Source organism: Hippoglossus stenolepis, chromosome 16 (assembly GCF_022539355.2).
Source record: "Hippoglossus stenolepis isolate QCI-W04-F060 chromosome 16, HSTE1.2, whole genome shotgun sequence".
NCBI lineage: Eukaryota > Metazoa > Chordata > Actinopteri > Pleuronectiformes > Pleuronectidae > Hippoglossus > Hippoglossus stenolepis.
In genome coordinates, this window is record NC_061498.1 from 4827786 (window position 1) to 4842934 (window position 15149).

The 15149-nt window shown below is 43.7% G+C and overlaps 2 protein-coding genes and 1 long non-coding RNA gene across 3 annotated transcripts; all 3 read left to right on the plus strand.

Moving 5' to 3' along the window:
• Positions 1-7729: 7729 nt before the first annotated feature.
• Positions 7730-9412, plus strand: LOC118123332 (homeodomain-interacting protein kinase 1-like). Its single transcript, XM_047343862.1, has 6 exons — positions 7730-7772; positions 8145-8335; positions 8456-8647; positions 8781-8962; positions 9064-9187; positions 9284-9412. The coding sequence occupies exons 1-6, from the start codon at positions 7730-7732 to the stop codon at positions 9410-9412; spliced, it is 861 nt and encodes a 286-aa protein (XP_047199818.1).
• A 118-nt stretch (positions 9413-9530) lies between these two features.
• LOC124854984 lies at positions 9531-10039 on the plus strand. Its single transcript, XR_007034915.1, has 3 exons — positions 9531-9593; positions 9702-9871; positions 9990-10039. It is a non-coding gene; the product is annotated as an uncharacterized LOC124854984 (long non-coding RNA).
• Positions 10040-13935: 3896 nt separating this feature from the next.
• Positions 13936-14917, plus strand: LOC118123333 (homeodomain-interacting protein kinase 2-like). The gene is made up of 4 exons (XM_035180680.2): positions 13936-14119; positions 14258-14439; positions 14541-14664; positions 14761-14917. Exons 1-4 carry the CDS (start codon positions 13976-13978, stop codon positions 14887-14889), a joined length of 579 nt encoding a protein of 192 aa, XP_035036571.2. The 5' UTR covers positions 13936-13975; the 3' UTR covers positions 14890-14917.
• The last annotated feature ends 232 nt before the right edge of the window (positions 14918-15149 follow it).

The window sequence follows — 15149 nt, forward strand, 5'->3', positions numbered from 1 at the left end:
TGTTGTCATTTATAAACTAACTATCACAAATCATAAAGAATCAAATTCTTAGTTTTATGGGCGGCTGTGGCTGAGGGGGCAGAGCGGTCATCCTCTCATTTCCTCACATAGAAAAAGTGCTGCTCATAGATGCTCTGTATGAATGTGGGTGACTGGAGATAAACCGTACTGTAAAGCACTAGGTGGTCATCAAGACTAGAAAAGTGCTATATAAATACACACCATAAATACAGACCATTTGTCTGCTGGTAAGAATAAAGCCATATAACCAAAAATCCTACAAATTCTTATGGGGGACGTAAAGTTGTCTCTATATAAAATGTTTGTAAAATGAACTGAGTCTCAGACAAACACTTAAATTACTTCTTGGGCCTGATCTTGACGTATAAATCTGCCAGAGTGTGAACCATGTCCTCATTTGTCACACGTTTCAACACTCCTGACGTGTGATGAATTCTCTTTCCTTTCAGTTTCATGTTTACTCTGAGCTACAGTTGTGCGCTGACTTGCTGCTCCAGATGTTTTCTTCACCTGTGTTCTAGAGACCTTGACTTCTTTCCAAGTGGCAGCTGTCATCGCTCATCTCTTCTCGCTCTTCCTCATCATCAGAACGTGTAAAGTAAAGACGACAGGATACATTCTCTGTTGGGCGCCACAGAGGCAAAGTCTTAGAAGTAGGACGACTTGTGAAACATAACTGCTGACCTGACTTAACCTGAACGTGATCAGTTTCCACAAAACACACAAAGCAATTTCTTTTCTTTTAAATATCTTATGAATATTTATTTATTTATTGACGTATTTGGTCCTTTAATTGTTCTGAAGTCAGGTTTGTTTCCTCTAAAGGCTGAAACTCTCCTGGAGGATATTGCTGCTCTTGGTAATACGTCGATGTTATTGCTGCTGTAACAGGCAGCTATTGAACATTTTATGTCCCCATCACACTGAATGGTGCAACTAGGATTTTGTCTGTGTTTTCAGATGGATTTTCTGGAAGCTAACTGTAAAACCGGAGTGGCAGTTATTGAGCGTGCGTTCTTAAGAGACGACAACACCGCTGTATTATGAAATGTGACATGGTGGTAACACAGAGCCTTTGAGAACATTCATCTTCGGCCATTTTCTGATCTACTTATGCATCATCTTGCTATAAAATTCCTTGTTCCCCCCCCTCATCTATTGGCTGTTTTTATACACACAGTTTATGGCAGTCCACTGAATAACATTTTACACAGGTTATAATAAACAGTCTGGGAATCTATGTTAGCTTATATACATATTGAATAAGAAGCTTCTTAATATGTTGCATACGTATATATTCTGTTTTTGTGTACTTATATGTTCTGTCTAGTTATATGTTTACACCGGTGATCAGAGAGAAACAGCATTTCAATCCCGTGTCCTGTACAAATGGCAGAATTGACAATAAAGTTGACTTTGACTTTCCAAACGCATCATTAGTGCATCTGACCATCACTCCCTGTAACACTGCAGGCCGGTGTATTGGTAAACTGGAGAAAGCAAGCTTTGTCATTATGGGCGAACAGTTCCAGGGTCTGCTCCAGTGCTTGTGCTGCTCAGGCCTGGGTTTGATATTCTGCTGTGTATGAAGGAGTGCAACTGTAAAGGGAATCATTATACCCACATTGAATTTCTGCCCCTAGCATCAGCAGTCGTGTAAGTGTGTGTGTGTGTGTGTGTGTGTCTCCCTTCGACCGGTGGGACACATGTAGGGAAGCACAACAGAGTGATGGGCCTCCTAAGACCACTTAAACTCACACAGCCCACATCCACCCTGACACACACACTTTGACTCATACAGTGGCCTAATTAGAGATGACAGCAGAGGAGAGAGAGAGAGAGAGCTTAAAAAAAACCCCGACAAAGATGGTGCGGAGAAGCTGCATTGAAAAAAGCAGAGGTGGAGCGGAGAGTGATTAGATGGCAAATGTGTACTTTAAAGTTTGAAAGTGAAGTGCTGGCAGAACGGTGGCCTGCTTCTTCCCTCACATTGATTGTGTGCTGGACGTTGTGTGCAGAGCTTTTTCATGCATATACTATAATATACTATGATTATATCAGAATATGTTTTCTTGGCAGGAAGACTTAATAATGTTAGTCTCTCCAGGAAATGATTTGATAAAAGTGAAAACATAAATTCATTGCGTCGACCACACGCCGAGCATGTTGTTTGCTTTCTGTCAGCCTGTGAAGTGACAGGAGACGGATGAGTCTCTCTGGCCTCTGACGTCTGATCAACGCGGCCTCGGGGATCCGGACCTGAGCTTTCATCATCCTGCAGATCGAGGAGTCGAGCGGCTGGATGAAATATGGAGGGATTGACGCTGCAGTGTGGAGAAACTCAAGTTTCCTCCACCAGGCTTTTACATTTATATCATTGTTTCAAGAATAATTTGCAAGATTAACTTTAGTTGATTAAGATGTGAGATTTATTTCGTTCTGTTTCCCATTAGAAAGAGTTTGACTTGAAGCCACTGAGGAAGCTGCTGTATCTCTGTTCATTAGGTAAGTCAGTGATTCCCAGCCAGGGGTGCGTGTTCCTTCAGGGGTTACGGCTGCAGTTGCCAGGGACAACGTGCAGAGACTGTGGAGCAGCTCAACTAATTTGACATAAATAGAAATGACAATTTGATTTAATATGCACAGTCAGTTGTAACACCTGAGTATTGTGTGTCGCAGCAAACACAAGGTCTGAAAAACAGTCACTAGTTGCATTTTACTTTCAGCCTCTCTGGTGGAGCCCAGAAACTATTATGGAGACATTTGCCCTGGCAAAGTTTTCAAGGCAGTCCTGAGGTTTTTAGACAGTGTATACTTTGAAATACTTATTATGTGAGCATGGATAGAACTGCAAATATATTATAGAATATTTTGTAGTTAAATATTTACATTCGCAAACAAGAAATACAGAAATAAGAAATATATCCATCGCCAAAATGTCGACTTTGCAGTATCCCAGGTCGTCTTGGTTGTTTTTAAAAACAAGTGCTCGGATTTAACCTTTATTTTGTTACTTTTTACTGAATTTATTACAAATCAATAACAATGTAACAATTAATCATTTTGGTTATAGCAATAGGAATGGAACCTTATGACCCTGATTCGTACCTTAATAAATAATAAAGGTTATATATTACGGTTATTATTTAATATAGATACAAACGAGTTTAGATTCTTTCTTCACAGTTTAATTCAGACTGGTGACGTGTCATTTATCTCACCTGACGAACCAATGGACAAACAGGAAGCCGGGAGGATGCAGCTGATCTCCCACGCTGCAGCATCACAGCCACTGCATTCTCATAGAGTAACACTAGAGGGAGCTGTCTGACAAGATATGGCGAAAACAGACCAGCTGATGGTGCAGGCACGTTGCTTCAGTGTGTGTGTAGATGTGTGTGTGCGCGCGCGCTTGTGTGTAGATGACGTTTTTCATATTTTGCATATTCGCACCTTGATTATGAGGAAACGTGCACGTGTGATGCCCTACTTCCATCCTCCCTTGAAATTCCAGCGGATGCTTCTGTGAAAGCGGCTCTGCAGCTTCCTGCTGAAGAAGAAGGACGCAGCCTATTCGACGTCTGATCCATTAAACAATAAGATAAGAATAAAATTTGATTTGATAAATTTAGACCAATGATGACGGTTGGTCTTTGTTATATTTTGCAATAGAACACAGGGACCTTAGAAGGTGGAAGCAGGCGGAGACACACACACACACGCACGCACGCACACACACCCAGACACACACACACACACACACACTGTAGAAACACAGAAGCATTAAATGGACCTAAACTCCCTTTTAGAAACGACAGGACCAAATCCTTCACGCCTGAGTCACCTTTAGTTTGAGAGAATTTATGCACATTATTTATTCATATCCTTATCTGGACTCACACATATGCTGCAAAGGTTAGGGCGTCTCAGCAGTTTGAGAAGCTTGAAAAGTTAAAAGTTGAGGGAACATCACAGTCATTAAGGTGCTTTAGGGATCATGTTGTGCCACAGAGGATGATGGTCCAGTCACAGCGGAATCAAACTGGGCCCAGCACACCTCTTAAACTGGGCATTTCTCCACATGCCACAGTGGTGTGCACGGGGCTGTAGTAACCACAAACACAGGCCCAAAGTGGAACTGTGTCTTTGTTCACCACAACGTTAACAAAATACAAGTTGGAACTACATTCACGACGAGCTCTTCCACTCCATGTCCCCACGTTATGAACAAGCAGATTACGACAGCTCAGTCGGGCTGCAGGTAACAATTCATTTCTCTGTTACCTCTGCCAGGGGGCTTATGTTCCCCCCCTGTCAACTGTGTGTTTCATTCTTTCTTTGTTTCTTTGTCTGGCATCAGGGTTACACAGAAATGGCTTCTTTTTATTGGGGCATATTTTGTGTTATCACATCTAGTTCACTGTAGAAACAGCTGAGGAGTGTGTGTGTGTGTGTGTGCGTGTGTGTGTGTGTGTGTGTGCGCGTGTGCGTGTGTTTTAGCAAGTGAGAAGCACGTGATTTGGAGTGACAGGCTGACCATCTGAAATCCCAAATTAATTTTCACATTTTTTCACCTGCACACACAAACACGCACCGTGGCATCTCTTCACATTTCTTCGCCTTCCACGTCTTTTTGTCGTTTTTGAATTTGAACTCGTGAACATATTTTGTCAACACATCTTTTCTCATATCAACCAACACCCATCATTTAACTTCTGACTAAGTTAAGTCCAGGTAATCTTCTTGTTCCTTTCATGCCTCTGGAACATTTTAACACAGACGGATGCAAGTATTTAGAGAAATCATATCTGGTTCATATGTGGGGAAATATGTGTGTGTTTAAAACTAGTGATAGAGTGCACAGGGATTGTGTTCATGTCTAACACACGTGCAAAACAAAACAGATGTATGTAATAGTGTGTGCACGTGGGGAACATGCAACATTAGGCCTCTCCAATACATTTTACAGCCACCCAGTGAGACCAATGAGCCACTGTTACTGGATATTTGATTTCTATGCTGCAGTTAATCTATTGCTGCTGCATTAGGTTGTAAGATTGAACATATTCACACTTAATAATGATGATTTTCACTAACACACATCAATCTGGAAATATCCCCATGTTTCCCTATTAGCCACTCCAGGCTTATATATATTGTATTTATCAGACTAGCTTGCAATATGCATCCATTTAGGATGGAACAAAAGAATCACTCACTCATCACACTCTCATATCACGTCTACAGAACTAAACACCATCGGATTTGTGTACTTAGTTTTGCAAATTTTTGGACCTTTATTATTTTTCTCTATCATCTATTCAGTCCAGAAAAGCATTTTTGAAATATAGCTCTTCAGACGCCACAGGCAGTAATTCAATAATTTGGTGGACCATTTTAAATGCGGCCGCACTCTACCTGCTCGGGAAAAAGTAAAACAGGCCCGGGGAAAAACAAAAGTGGGCAGCAGCTGACTGCAGCCGTGACTCTATTAAGAATGTTAATGCAGCATCCTTGTTTGACAAGATTCAGCATTAATATTTAAAAAAAAGAAAGCTTTCAAAAGTAGAAGGTTAAATGTAGAAGCCCATTTTCTTTCAGGTTCTCTGAGCAAAGAGACGTGAACGTAAAACGGTAAAGATGGGTTTCCTGACAGGTAATAAACAATTGAGAAACCAAGGATGGACTTCTGTAGTTTTGCCAAGAAAAACTAATTCACATTAATAAAAAATTCTAAACTTTCATCAGTGTCGTTTCATTTTTTGTAATAATGGAGGGACGAACATATTTTTAACTCACCTCACCTATAGGGCTTCAAATCCTGAGTTCCACACAGTAATATAAGCACATTTTTACTTCTGGTCTTTTTTACATTCCCTACCACGCCGTACGTGTGTGTGCACGTGCACCGTGACGCTGGGAGTAGGCTTGTAGAGTTTGATGTTTCCTTTCTTTGCTATCATGAATATTTGATTCAGTTCACCATCCCCAGAAGGTTCCATCCAAATGAAAGCTAAAATAACAGCATCAACAACAACTACAAGAGCAGCAGCAGCAGCAGCAGCAGCAGCAGCAGCAGCAGCAGCACTATGGGAACATGCAGCCAATCACCTACAGCAGCTGACAGGGGTGATGTGTGTGTTCAGTACAGTAGATTCCATTGGTTTCCCCCTCGCTAGCGTGAGAAAATCCAGAATATAATTATTTAAAGGAATATGTTTTCAAAAGATGGAAACACATATGTCGACATATGAAGGAAAAAATAAAACCTGGAACATTGATCAGAGGACTGTGTTTTCATGTAGGTACACATAACCAACATGAAAATGGAGGAAAAGCGAGGTGAGTGAAGCAGAGGCTGAAAAAATGACATAGAAAGATGAAAGGGAGGAAGAGGAGAGCAACACGGTCATTAGGAGGCAGTGCTGCACTTCCCATTGTAGTGCATGAACTTGCACGCATGCACGGCTGCTGCTTGATGACGTGTAGGCGTGCATGTGAGTGTAAGAGACGCTGGGTTCAGTGTGTGGAGTCATTCTTGAACATGTACTGTGTTCACTTGGTTTTGGGTTAATTGGGTTTACAGATACATGGATCTCAATGGAGATAAGCCTGAAAAGCTCTGTGTCGCAAGTAAAGAGATCAGAGCAGTAGACAAATGCACAAATCAAGTGAAGGAGTGTATAATGGAGGGATGTACAGACCTGTAAGGTTCACCTGCTAGAAAACCTGATATGATCAGCTGACGTCGGGCGCCCGTTAAATTACAAAATGACCCTATGCAGTATTTACACTCGCCGAGAACTATTTCCCAAAGAAACACACCTGCTCTATGTCCCCAGTAACATTTGTCATGTGAAGTGTCTCATGCCCGAAATCTGATCAACACGTACATGTAAATTAAACCTCTGTAATGCACCTGCTGCTATCGTCCAGACCTTTGGACTTTAAAATAATATATTGTCGTTGCTATGGATCTTTCTTGGGGCCCCTGGCGATTGCCTCCTTTGGGCACCCTGTTGTTACGGCCCTGGCTGACTGTGAGGCTCCCCACAGATGGATTTCTTAACCTGACGGAGGAGCAAACATCAAACTGCACTTATCTCACACTTAAACAACATCAAACCTGTCTCTCATTCTGCTTTAGTCAGGTTGAATCTTATGTGAGTGTGTGTTCTCACTGTGGTGTCCTAGTTTCTGCCTGGCAGCCTTCGAGGTCAGATAAGGAGCAAACTTTCCACATTGTGTAACAGAGAATAAACTGGCACACGCACACACACACCCACACACCCAACACCCACACACCCACACACACACACACAGCAACATCATCTTTCTAATAATCAGTGACAACCACAAAATGTGTATGTGTGTGTATACACACACACACATACACACACACACAGTTACAATGTTATTATTTGATTTCAAACACGTTGCTGTTTTATGTTTTTAAATGATATATATTTTAGTTTTGTCCACCGGGGACAAATAAAGTTTGTTTGAATTTTAATTTTAACAAACAACAACAAAAGGAAACCCTTTTGTACAAAAGGAAACCCTTTTGTTGTGAGGTCACAGCAGCAGAGCTTTGACATAAAGGGCTCAGTTCACCTTTGACAGTTGGAGAGAGACACACAAGCAAGAAGACTCTGGATTACAGATCGATTCTCAGCTTCTGGTTATCGAACTGCAAATACTGGACATCATGTCATCGTGGGAAACTCCAGAAGATTCTTCTGCTGCTTCAGGTAAGACTCAGAGTAGCTATGCTAGCAGAAGTAGCTATTGTAATGTGCAACCTGTGTGTGTCCTTGGTTAACAGCTTGTGTGCGCTGTTTCTGATGTGTGCGTGTGAAGAGGAAGATATTAGAGGCTAGTTACTTCTGCTAGCATAGCTACTTCTGCTATCTTAGCTACTTCTGCTAGCTTAGCTACTTCTGCTAGCATGGCTAATTCTGCTAGCTTAGCTACTTCTGCTAGCTTAGCTACTTCTGCTAGCATAGCATAGCAAAGACATGTGACTCCTGTTGTGCGTTTGTTCATATTGTGTTGACTGAATGAATCTCTCACACTGAAAACACCCACGTCACATATTCTGTCTCCACCATCTCTCTCCACAGTTTCACTGACAGCACCTGACGCTCAGGACAGCCAGACGCTGCACAGCAGCTCTTCCTCCTATTTGGTCCTGGACTTTCTAGGGGAAGGCAACTTTGGAATGATCTTCTCGTCCATGAACCTCAGGACCAAACAGATCGTGGCTGTGAAAATCCTGAAGGACACCGAGGTTGCCCAGGACACTGAGCATGAGGTATGAGACTGAAGTCTTTGTTTATATTCCTGTGCTCAGGTGTTGTCTGCTCCATCCGAACATGAAGCTGATCAAACTGTTGATAGTCTTGTCTCATCATGTCTCCTCTTCTCTCTTCAGATTACCATGCTGAAAGTCATCAGTGGCCTGGATGCGGATCTCACCAACATGGTCAAGTTCCATGAAGAATTCCAGCACATGGAAACGACCTGTTTGGTGTTTGAGAGGCTGGACATGAGTCTCTATGGCCTGCTACTGCAGCGGGAGTGGGAGCACCATCCTCTACATGAGATCCGCCCAGTTGCCAAGCAGGTATGCAGGCGCGATCAATGCATCCTGAAACAAACACTCATCTGTAGAGAGATCCCCAAAACCTAAACCTAACACCCAACAACAACACATGGGAAAAAATTCTAAATGTTGTGTATTCTTTGTGTCCCTGCAGCTCTTGGTGGCCTTGGATGCCCTGAAGGGTCTCGGCGTCCTTCACACGGACATAAAACCAGACAACATTATGTTCGTTAACATGAAGGATCAGCCACTCAGGGTGAAGTTAATTGACTTTGGCTGCGCCATGATGGCGTCCCAAGTCGAGCTGGGGATGGAGATCCAGCCGTGTGGGTACATGTGAGTTCATCCTGCACAGCATCTGTTCAGCAACATTATTTTCTCTGCCCTGAAATGTTTCAACAGATTTTTCATCTGTGGCTCATGTCTTTCCTTCTCAGGGCTCCAGAGATCTCTCTGGGTCTTCCATTCTCCGAGGCCGTCGATGTGTGGGGGGTCGGGTGCGTACTGGCGTTCCTGTACCTGGCTCAAAACCTGTTCTCCGTTAAATGCCAATATCAAATGGTATTTATCATCCAACCAAATGGATTTTAATTTATTTTTCATATTCATAGAGAATGTAAGTGTATGTGATTTTCATGATGTGTATTCTGTCTGCAGATGAAGAACATGGTGACAGTGCTGGGCCAGCCGCAGGACCACCTGCTCCGTGCTGGAATGTACAGTGAGGAGTTCTTCATCGAAGAGTATGGTGAAGACAGTCCATCATGGAGACTGATGGTAGAGTAAACATGTTCTTCTATGTTTGAGAATTTTAATGGAGCATTTTTAAATCATACTGCCCTGTTCTCATCTTTATTTATTTTTGTTCCTTCAGACTGCAGAAGAATACACTGCTGTTAGTAACGTGGAAACAGAGGAAGAGGAGGACTTCATCGAGCTGCCGAACTCCCTCAACGGCCTGATTCATGTGAGTACTCCCTCATGTGTTGTACGAGTAAAGACTGGATCTGTACCAGTTATTTATCTGTCAATCGGGAGCTGGATCATCTGACCTGAAACCTGTTTTCAAATCCAGATCCATCCAAAGTTGGGGGCGGCTGAGATGGAAGACCGCATGGCCTTTGTGTCTCTGTTGGAGGGGCTGCTGCATCTTGACGGGGATGAGAGGATCTCTCCTCGTCAAGCTCTGGAGCTGCCCTTCATTTCCATGAGCCACCTGAGGGAGGACGTCCACAGCAGAGACTAGTAAGTGACCACATGTCCTTTCACACTGGAACTAAACAACACATCAGGTTGGATGGACTGATGGTTTTCATTAATTGACAGTGACTGATTTACTAATTGATTGTCTTTCCTCATCCAGTCTGACCACCTCCCAAGAAGCAATGAGGGTCTGCCCAACGGAGGACAGCGTCCACTGTTCAACCTCAGACAGCGGCTACTCTGGCTCCATGGACGAAGTCTCCTGGGATTCTGTGGAGGCTCTAGACTCCACAAGTGTCACCAGTGAACTGTCCTGGTGTTCTGACCTGACAATAGTGTCCACAGACACCACCTGGTCGCCACTTTTCAATGACACCAGTGAGGAACTTCCCTGGTTGTTTGACCTGACTATCAACTCCAGAGATACCTCAGTCTGGTCGTCCATCCGAGATGATGACACCAGGGAGGAAGTCTCCGGGTGGTCTGACCTGACAAACAACTCCAGAGATACCTCAGTCTGGTCGTCGATCAGAGATGATGACACCAGGGAGGAACTCTCCGGGTGTTCTGACCTGACAATAGTGTCCACAGACACCACCTGGTCGCCACTTTTCAATGACAACAGTGAGGAACTTCCCTGGTTGTTTGACCTGACTATCAACTCCAGAGATACCTCAGTCTGGTCGTCCATCGGAGATGATGACACCAGGGAGGAAGTCTCCGGGTGTTCTGACCTGTCTATGGACTCCAGAGATACCTCGGTCTGGTCGTCCATCGGAGATGATGACACCAGGGAGGAAGTCTCCGGGTGTTCTGACCTGTCTATGGACTCCAGAGATACCTCGGTCTGGTTGTCCATCGGAGATGATGACACCGGGGAGGAAGTCTCCGGGTGTTCTGACCTGTCTATGGACTCCAGAGACACCTCGGTCTGTTCATCCATCGGAGATGATGACACCAGGGAGGAAGTCTCCGGGTGTTCTGACCTGTCTATGGACTCCAGAGATACCTCGGTCTGGTCGTCCATCGGAGATGATGACACCAGGGAGGAAGTCTCCGGGTGTTCTGACCTGACTATCGACTCCAGAGACACCTCGGTCTGGTCGTCCATCGGAGATGATGACACCAGGGAGGAAGTCTCCGGGTGTTCTGACCTGACTATCGACTCTGGAGATACCTCGGTCTGGTCGTCCATCGGAGATGATGGCACCAGGGAGGAAGTCTCCTGGAGTTCTGACGAGGCTGCAGACGTCACCGCTGCAGCCACAGCCTCCTCGGGCGGCAAGAGGAAGCTGTGGAGAAGAATTAGAAAATTCTTCTCAAGACTCACAAGCTGCTGCCGTCCGAAAGTTGAGGACTGAATTAATTATGTTTCTGTTTGTATTCACTTCCTGTTTTATTTTGTTGTCTGGGTTCTTGTGTTTAGTGTCTAGTTCTACTTCCTGTTGGTTTCCCCACACACCTGTACCTTGTTTGTCATTAAGCTTTCCCTATTTATACCCTGTGTTTCCCCTCACCCTCTGCCAGACTGTCATTGTCTCCTTCGTGTGGCCATGCTCTCCAGCGTTAAGTTCCGTGTGTTTGCTTACCTGGTTTTGGACTCTGCCTGGATTACCGACTTTGGATTTTGTGCCTTTTCCCTAAATGGACTTGTTTGCTTCTCTGACTGCCTACCCGTGTATGACCTCTGGATTGCTAAATTAAAGTTTTATCTTGTACTTTATTTTTTGTCTCTCGTGCTTCCTTTTGCAACTGAGTCCCAGCTTTGTGCAGAACCGTCACACATTGTACATGTACATAATACTAGTTTTCAAAATGTTAATGTTTTATAAATACTTTTTTACTACATTTGAATACCTTTTACTACATTTAATGGTTTTAATACTTTTTAATACTGTGATATTCTTACTACATTTTTTACATTTAATACTTTTAATGATTTTGAATCCTGTTGATATTTCTTGTTTTATTTGAATACCTTGAATAATTGTTGTCTTTTACAGTGTGTAAATAAAATGTATAGATTGTATTTTAGTCCAGTGTCTCATAATCATACAAAGTCAACTAAAGATTCAGGTCTGAGTGAGCGGACACGTGAAATGCATTTTCAGGTGATTTTTAATGGACGGGGATTAAAACTGATACAGAGTCTCAGATCTCAGAATGCATTCAGGCACATTCAGATCTGTATCGTAGCATCGACCACTTGTGATTGGATCACTCAGGATGGATGTGGATACCTGGTCTGAGCTGTGACTTAGTGATGCTCAAACCTTTACCCTTCATTCCACCCACAGTTATTCTCTGGTGTTCTCTCACTCTTAGTCTCCAACAACTTATTGAATCTCAGCAGGTCCTCACACTGCAGCCATGAGGCAGAAGCAGATCCAAACCGTGTTCCCCTGAGGAGGAGGCCTTTCAGCTCCACCAGGCCCTTTAGAATTAAGACTAATGTGACCTCCAATGGCAGCATTCAGCGTACGTGTCACCTTCTCTATACACTGGTGAGAGAGATAAAGTTTGAAGGTGAACTGTTAATCCTTGGAAAGAGACTATGGGTGAGAAAGGTACCGAAGGTAAAGAAGAAAACACGCTTTCCTCTCTGCACATTCTGATATTGATCAGTTATTGGGCCACAGATTCAGTGTTTCTGGGTAAGAGGCACCGGTGTTAATGTACTGTGGTCAGTTTGACACACACACACACACACACACTCATGATCCATGCTGTTCAATGCAGCGCTGCTTTTACTGACCCTGATTTTATGTTTTTTCTTGATTGGACGTTGTGCTTGTCACTATTTTGATGCTCAGTTTTGATTGGCTCACTGTAAAGGTCATTTGTTCTGGAGTGAGGGTTCAGGCTGTGAGATTGAGATTGATGGGTGTTCGGCTCCGAACTCTGTGTGAGGCTGGTTTATAACTTTCAGTGACCAGCATGACGTACAGTGTCATGGCTGACTAAACACACACACACAGATATATATACATGAGATACATGTTATTATTTAATACATTTCAAACAAGTTGCTGTTTTATGTTTTTAAATGATATATATTTTTGTTTTGGCCACCGGGGACAAATAAAGTTTGTTTGAATTTGAATTAAAAAAAACAACATCTAAGGCATCAAAGGAAACCCTGTGTTGTGAGGTCACAGCAGCAGAGCTTTGACATAAAGGACTCAGTTCACCTTTGACAGTTGGAGAGAGACACACAAGCAAGAAGACTCTGGATTACAGATCGATTCTCAGCTTCTGGTTATCGAACTGCAAATACTGGACATCATGTCATCGTGGGAAACTCCAGAAGATTCTTCTGCTGCCTCAGGTAAGATTCTGAAAACAGAGTAGCTATGCTAGCAGAAGTAGCTATGCTAGCAGAAGTAGCAATTTTAACGTGCAACCTGTGTGTGTCCTTGGTTAACAGCTTGTGTGCGCTGTTTCCGGTGGGTGCGTGTGAAGAGGACGATATCAGAGGATAGCTACTTATGCTAGCATGGCTACTTCTGCTAGCATGGCTACTTCTTCTGACTTTTAGTCTAAAAACATGTAGTAAATGAGGCCGTTTCTAGTGGAATTTGAATGTCGGGGCTAACAGACACTGTGACGTCACCACAGGAGCAGTATGGAGGCATGTTGTGTCTTTTGTGTCTTAAAATGACAACTGCAGAAAGACAAAGACATGTGACTCCTGTTGTGTGTTTGTTCATATTGTGTTGACTGAATGAATCTCTCACACTGAAAACACCCACGTCACATATTCTGTCTCCACCATCTCTCTCCACAGTTTCAATGACAGCACCTGACGCTCAGGACAGCCAGACGCTGCACAGCAGCTCTTCCTCCTATTCGGTCCTGGACCTTCTAGGGCAAGGCAACTTTGGAATGATCTTCTCGTCCATGAACCTCAGGACCAAGCAGATCGTGGCTTTGAAAATCCTGAAGGACACCGAGGACGCCGAGGACATTGAGCATGAGGTATGAGACTGAAGTCTTTGTTTATATTCCTGTGCTCAGGTGTTGTCTGCTCCATCAGAACATGAAGCTGATCAAACTGTTGATAGTCTTGTCTCATCATGTCTCCTCTTCTCTCTTCAGATTACCATGCTGAAAGTCATCAGTGGCCTGGATGCGGATCTCACCAACATGGTCAAGTTCTATGAAGAATTCCAGCACATGGAAACGACCTGTTTGGTGTTTGAGAGGCTGGACATGAGTCTCTATGACCTGCTACTGCAGCGAGAGTGGGAGCACCATCCTCTACATGAGATCCGCCCAGTTGCCAAGCAGGTATGCAGGCGCGATCAATGCATCATGAAACAAACACTCATCTGTAGAGAGATCCCCAAAACCTAAACCTAACACCCAACAACAGAACATGGAAGAAAAAATTATTCTAAATGTTGTGTATTCTTTGTGCCCCTGCAGCTCTTGGTGGCCTTGGATGCCCTGAAGGGTCTCGGCGTCCTTCACACGGACATAAAACCAGACAACATTATGTTCGTTAACATGAAGGATCAGCCACTCAGGGTAAAGTTAATTGACTTTGGCTGCGCCATGATGGCGTCCCAAGTCGAGCTGGGGATGGAGATCCAGCCGTGTGGGTACATGTGAGTTCATCCTGCACAGCATCTGTTCAGCAACATTATTTTCTCTGCCCTGAAATGTTTCAACAGATTTTTCATCTGTGGCTCATGTCTTTCCTTCTCAGAGCTCCAGAGATCTCTCTGGGTCTTCCATTCTCCGAGGCCGTCGATGTGTGGGGGGTCGGGTGCGTACTGGCGTTCCTGTACCTGGCTCAAAACCTGTTCTCCGTTGATTGCCAATATCAAATGGTATTTATCATCCAACCAAATGGATTTTAATTTATTTTTCATATTCATAGAGAATGTAAGTGGATGTGGTTCTCATGATGTGTATTCTGTCTGCAGATGAAGAACATGGTGACAGTGCTGGGCCAGCCGCAGGACCACCTGCTCCGTGCTGGAATGTACAGCGAGCAGTTCTTCATCGAAGAGGAGGGTGAAGACAGTCCATCATGGAGACTGATGGTAGTGTAAACATGTTCTTCTATGTTTGAGAATTTTAATGGAGCATTTTTAAATCATACTGCCCTGTTCTCATCTTTATTTATTTTTGTTCCTTCAGACTGCAGAAGAATACACGGCTGTTAATTACATGGAAACAGAGGAAGAGGAGAGCTTCATCGAGCTGCCGAACTCCCTCAACGGCCTGATTCATGTGAGTACTCTCTCATGTGTTGTACGAGTACAGACTGGATCTGTACCAGTTATTTATCTGTCAATCGGGAGCTGGATCA

Bases quoted from the DNA above. Each gene is read 5' to 3' on its own strand.
- LOC118123332 (XM_047343862.1), top strand. From the start codon at position 7,730: ATGTCATCGTGGGAAACTCCAGAAGATTCTTCTGCTGCTTCAG. The intron at 7,773-8,144 runs GTAAGACTCAGA...CTCTCTCCACAG, and splicing joins AGATTCTTCTGCTGCTTCAG to TTTCACTGACAGCACCTGAC. The intron at 8,336-8,455 runs GTATGAGACTGA...TTCTCTCTTCAG, and splicing joins CCCAGGACACTGAGCATGAG to ATTACCATGCTGAAAGTCAT.
- LOC118123333 (XM_035180680.2), top strand. From the start codon at position 13,976: ATGGTCAAGTTCTATGAAGAATTCCAGCACATGGAAACGACCTGTTTG. The intron at 14,120-14,257 runs GTATGCAGGCGC...GTGCCCCTGCAG, and splicing joins TCCGCCCAGTTGCCAAGCAG to CTCTTGGTGGCCTTGGATGC. The intron at 14,440-14,540 runs GTGAGTTCATCC...TTTCCTTCTCAG, and splicing joins ATCCAGCCGTGTGGGTACAT to AGCTCCAGAGATCTCTCTGG.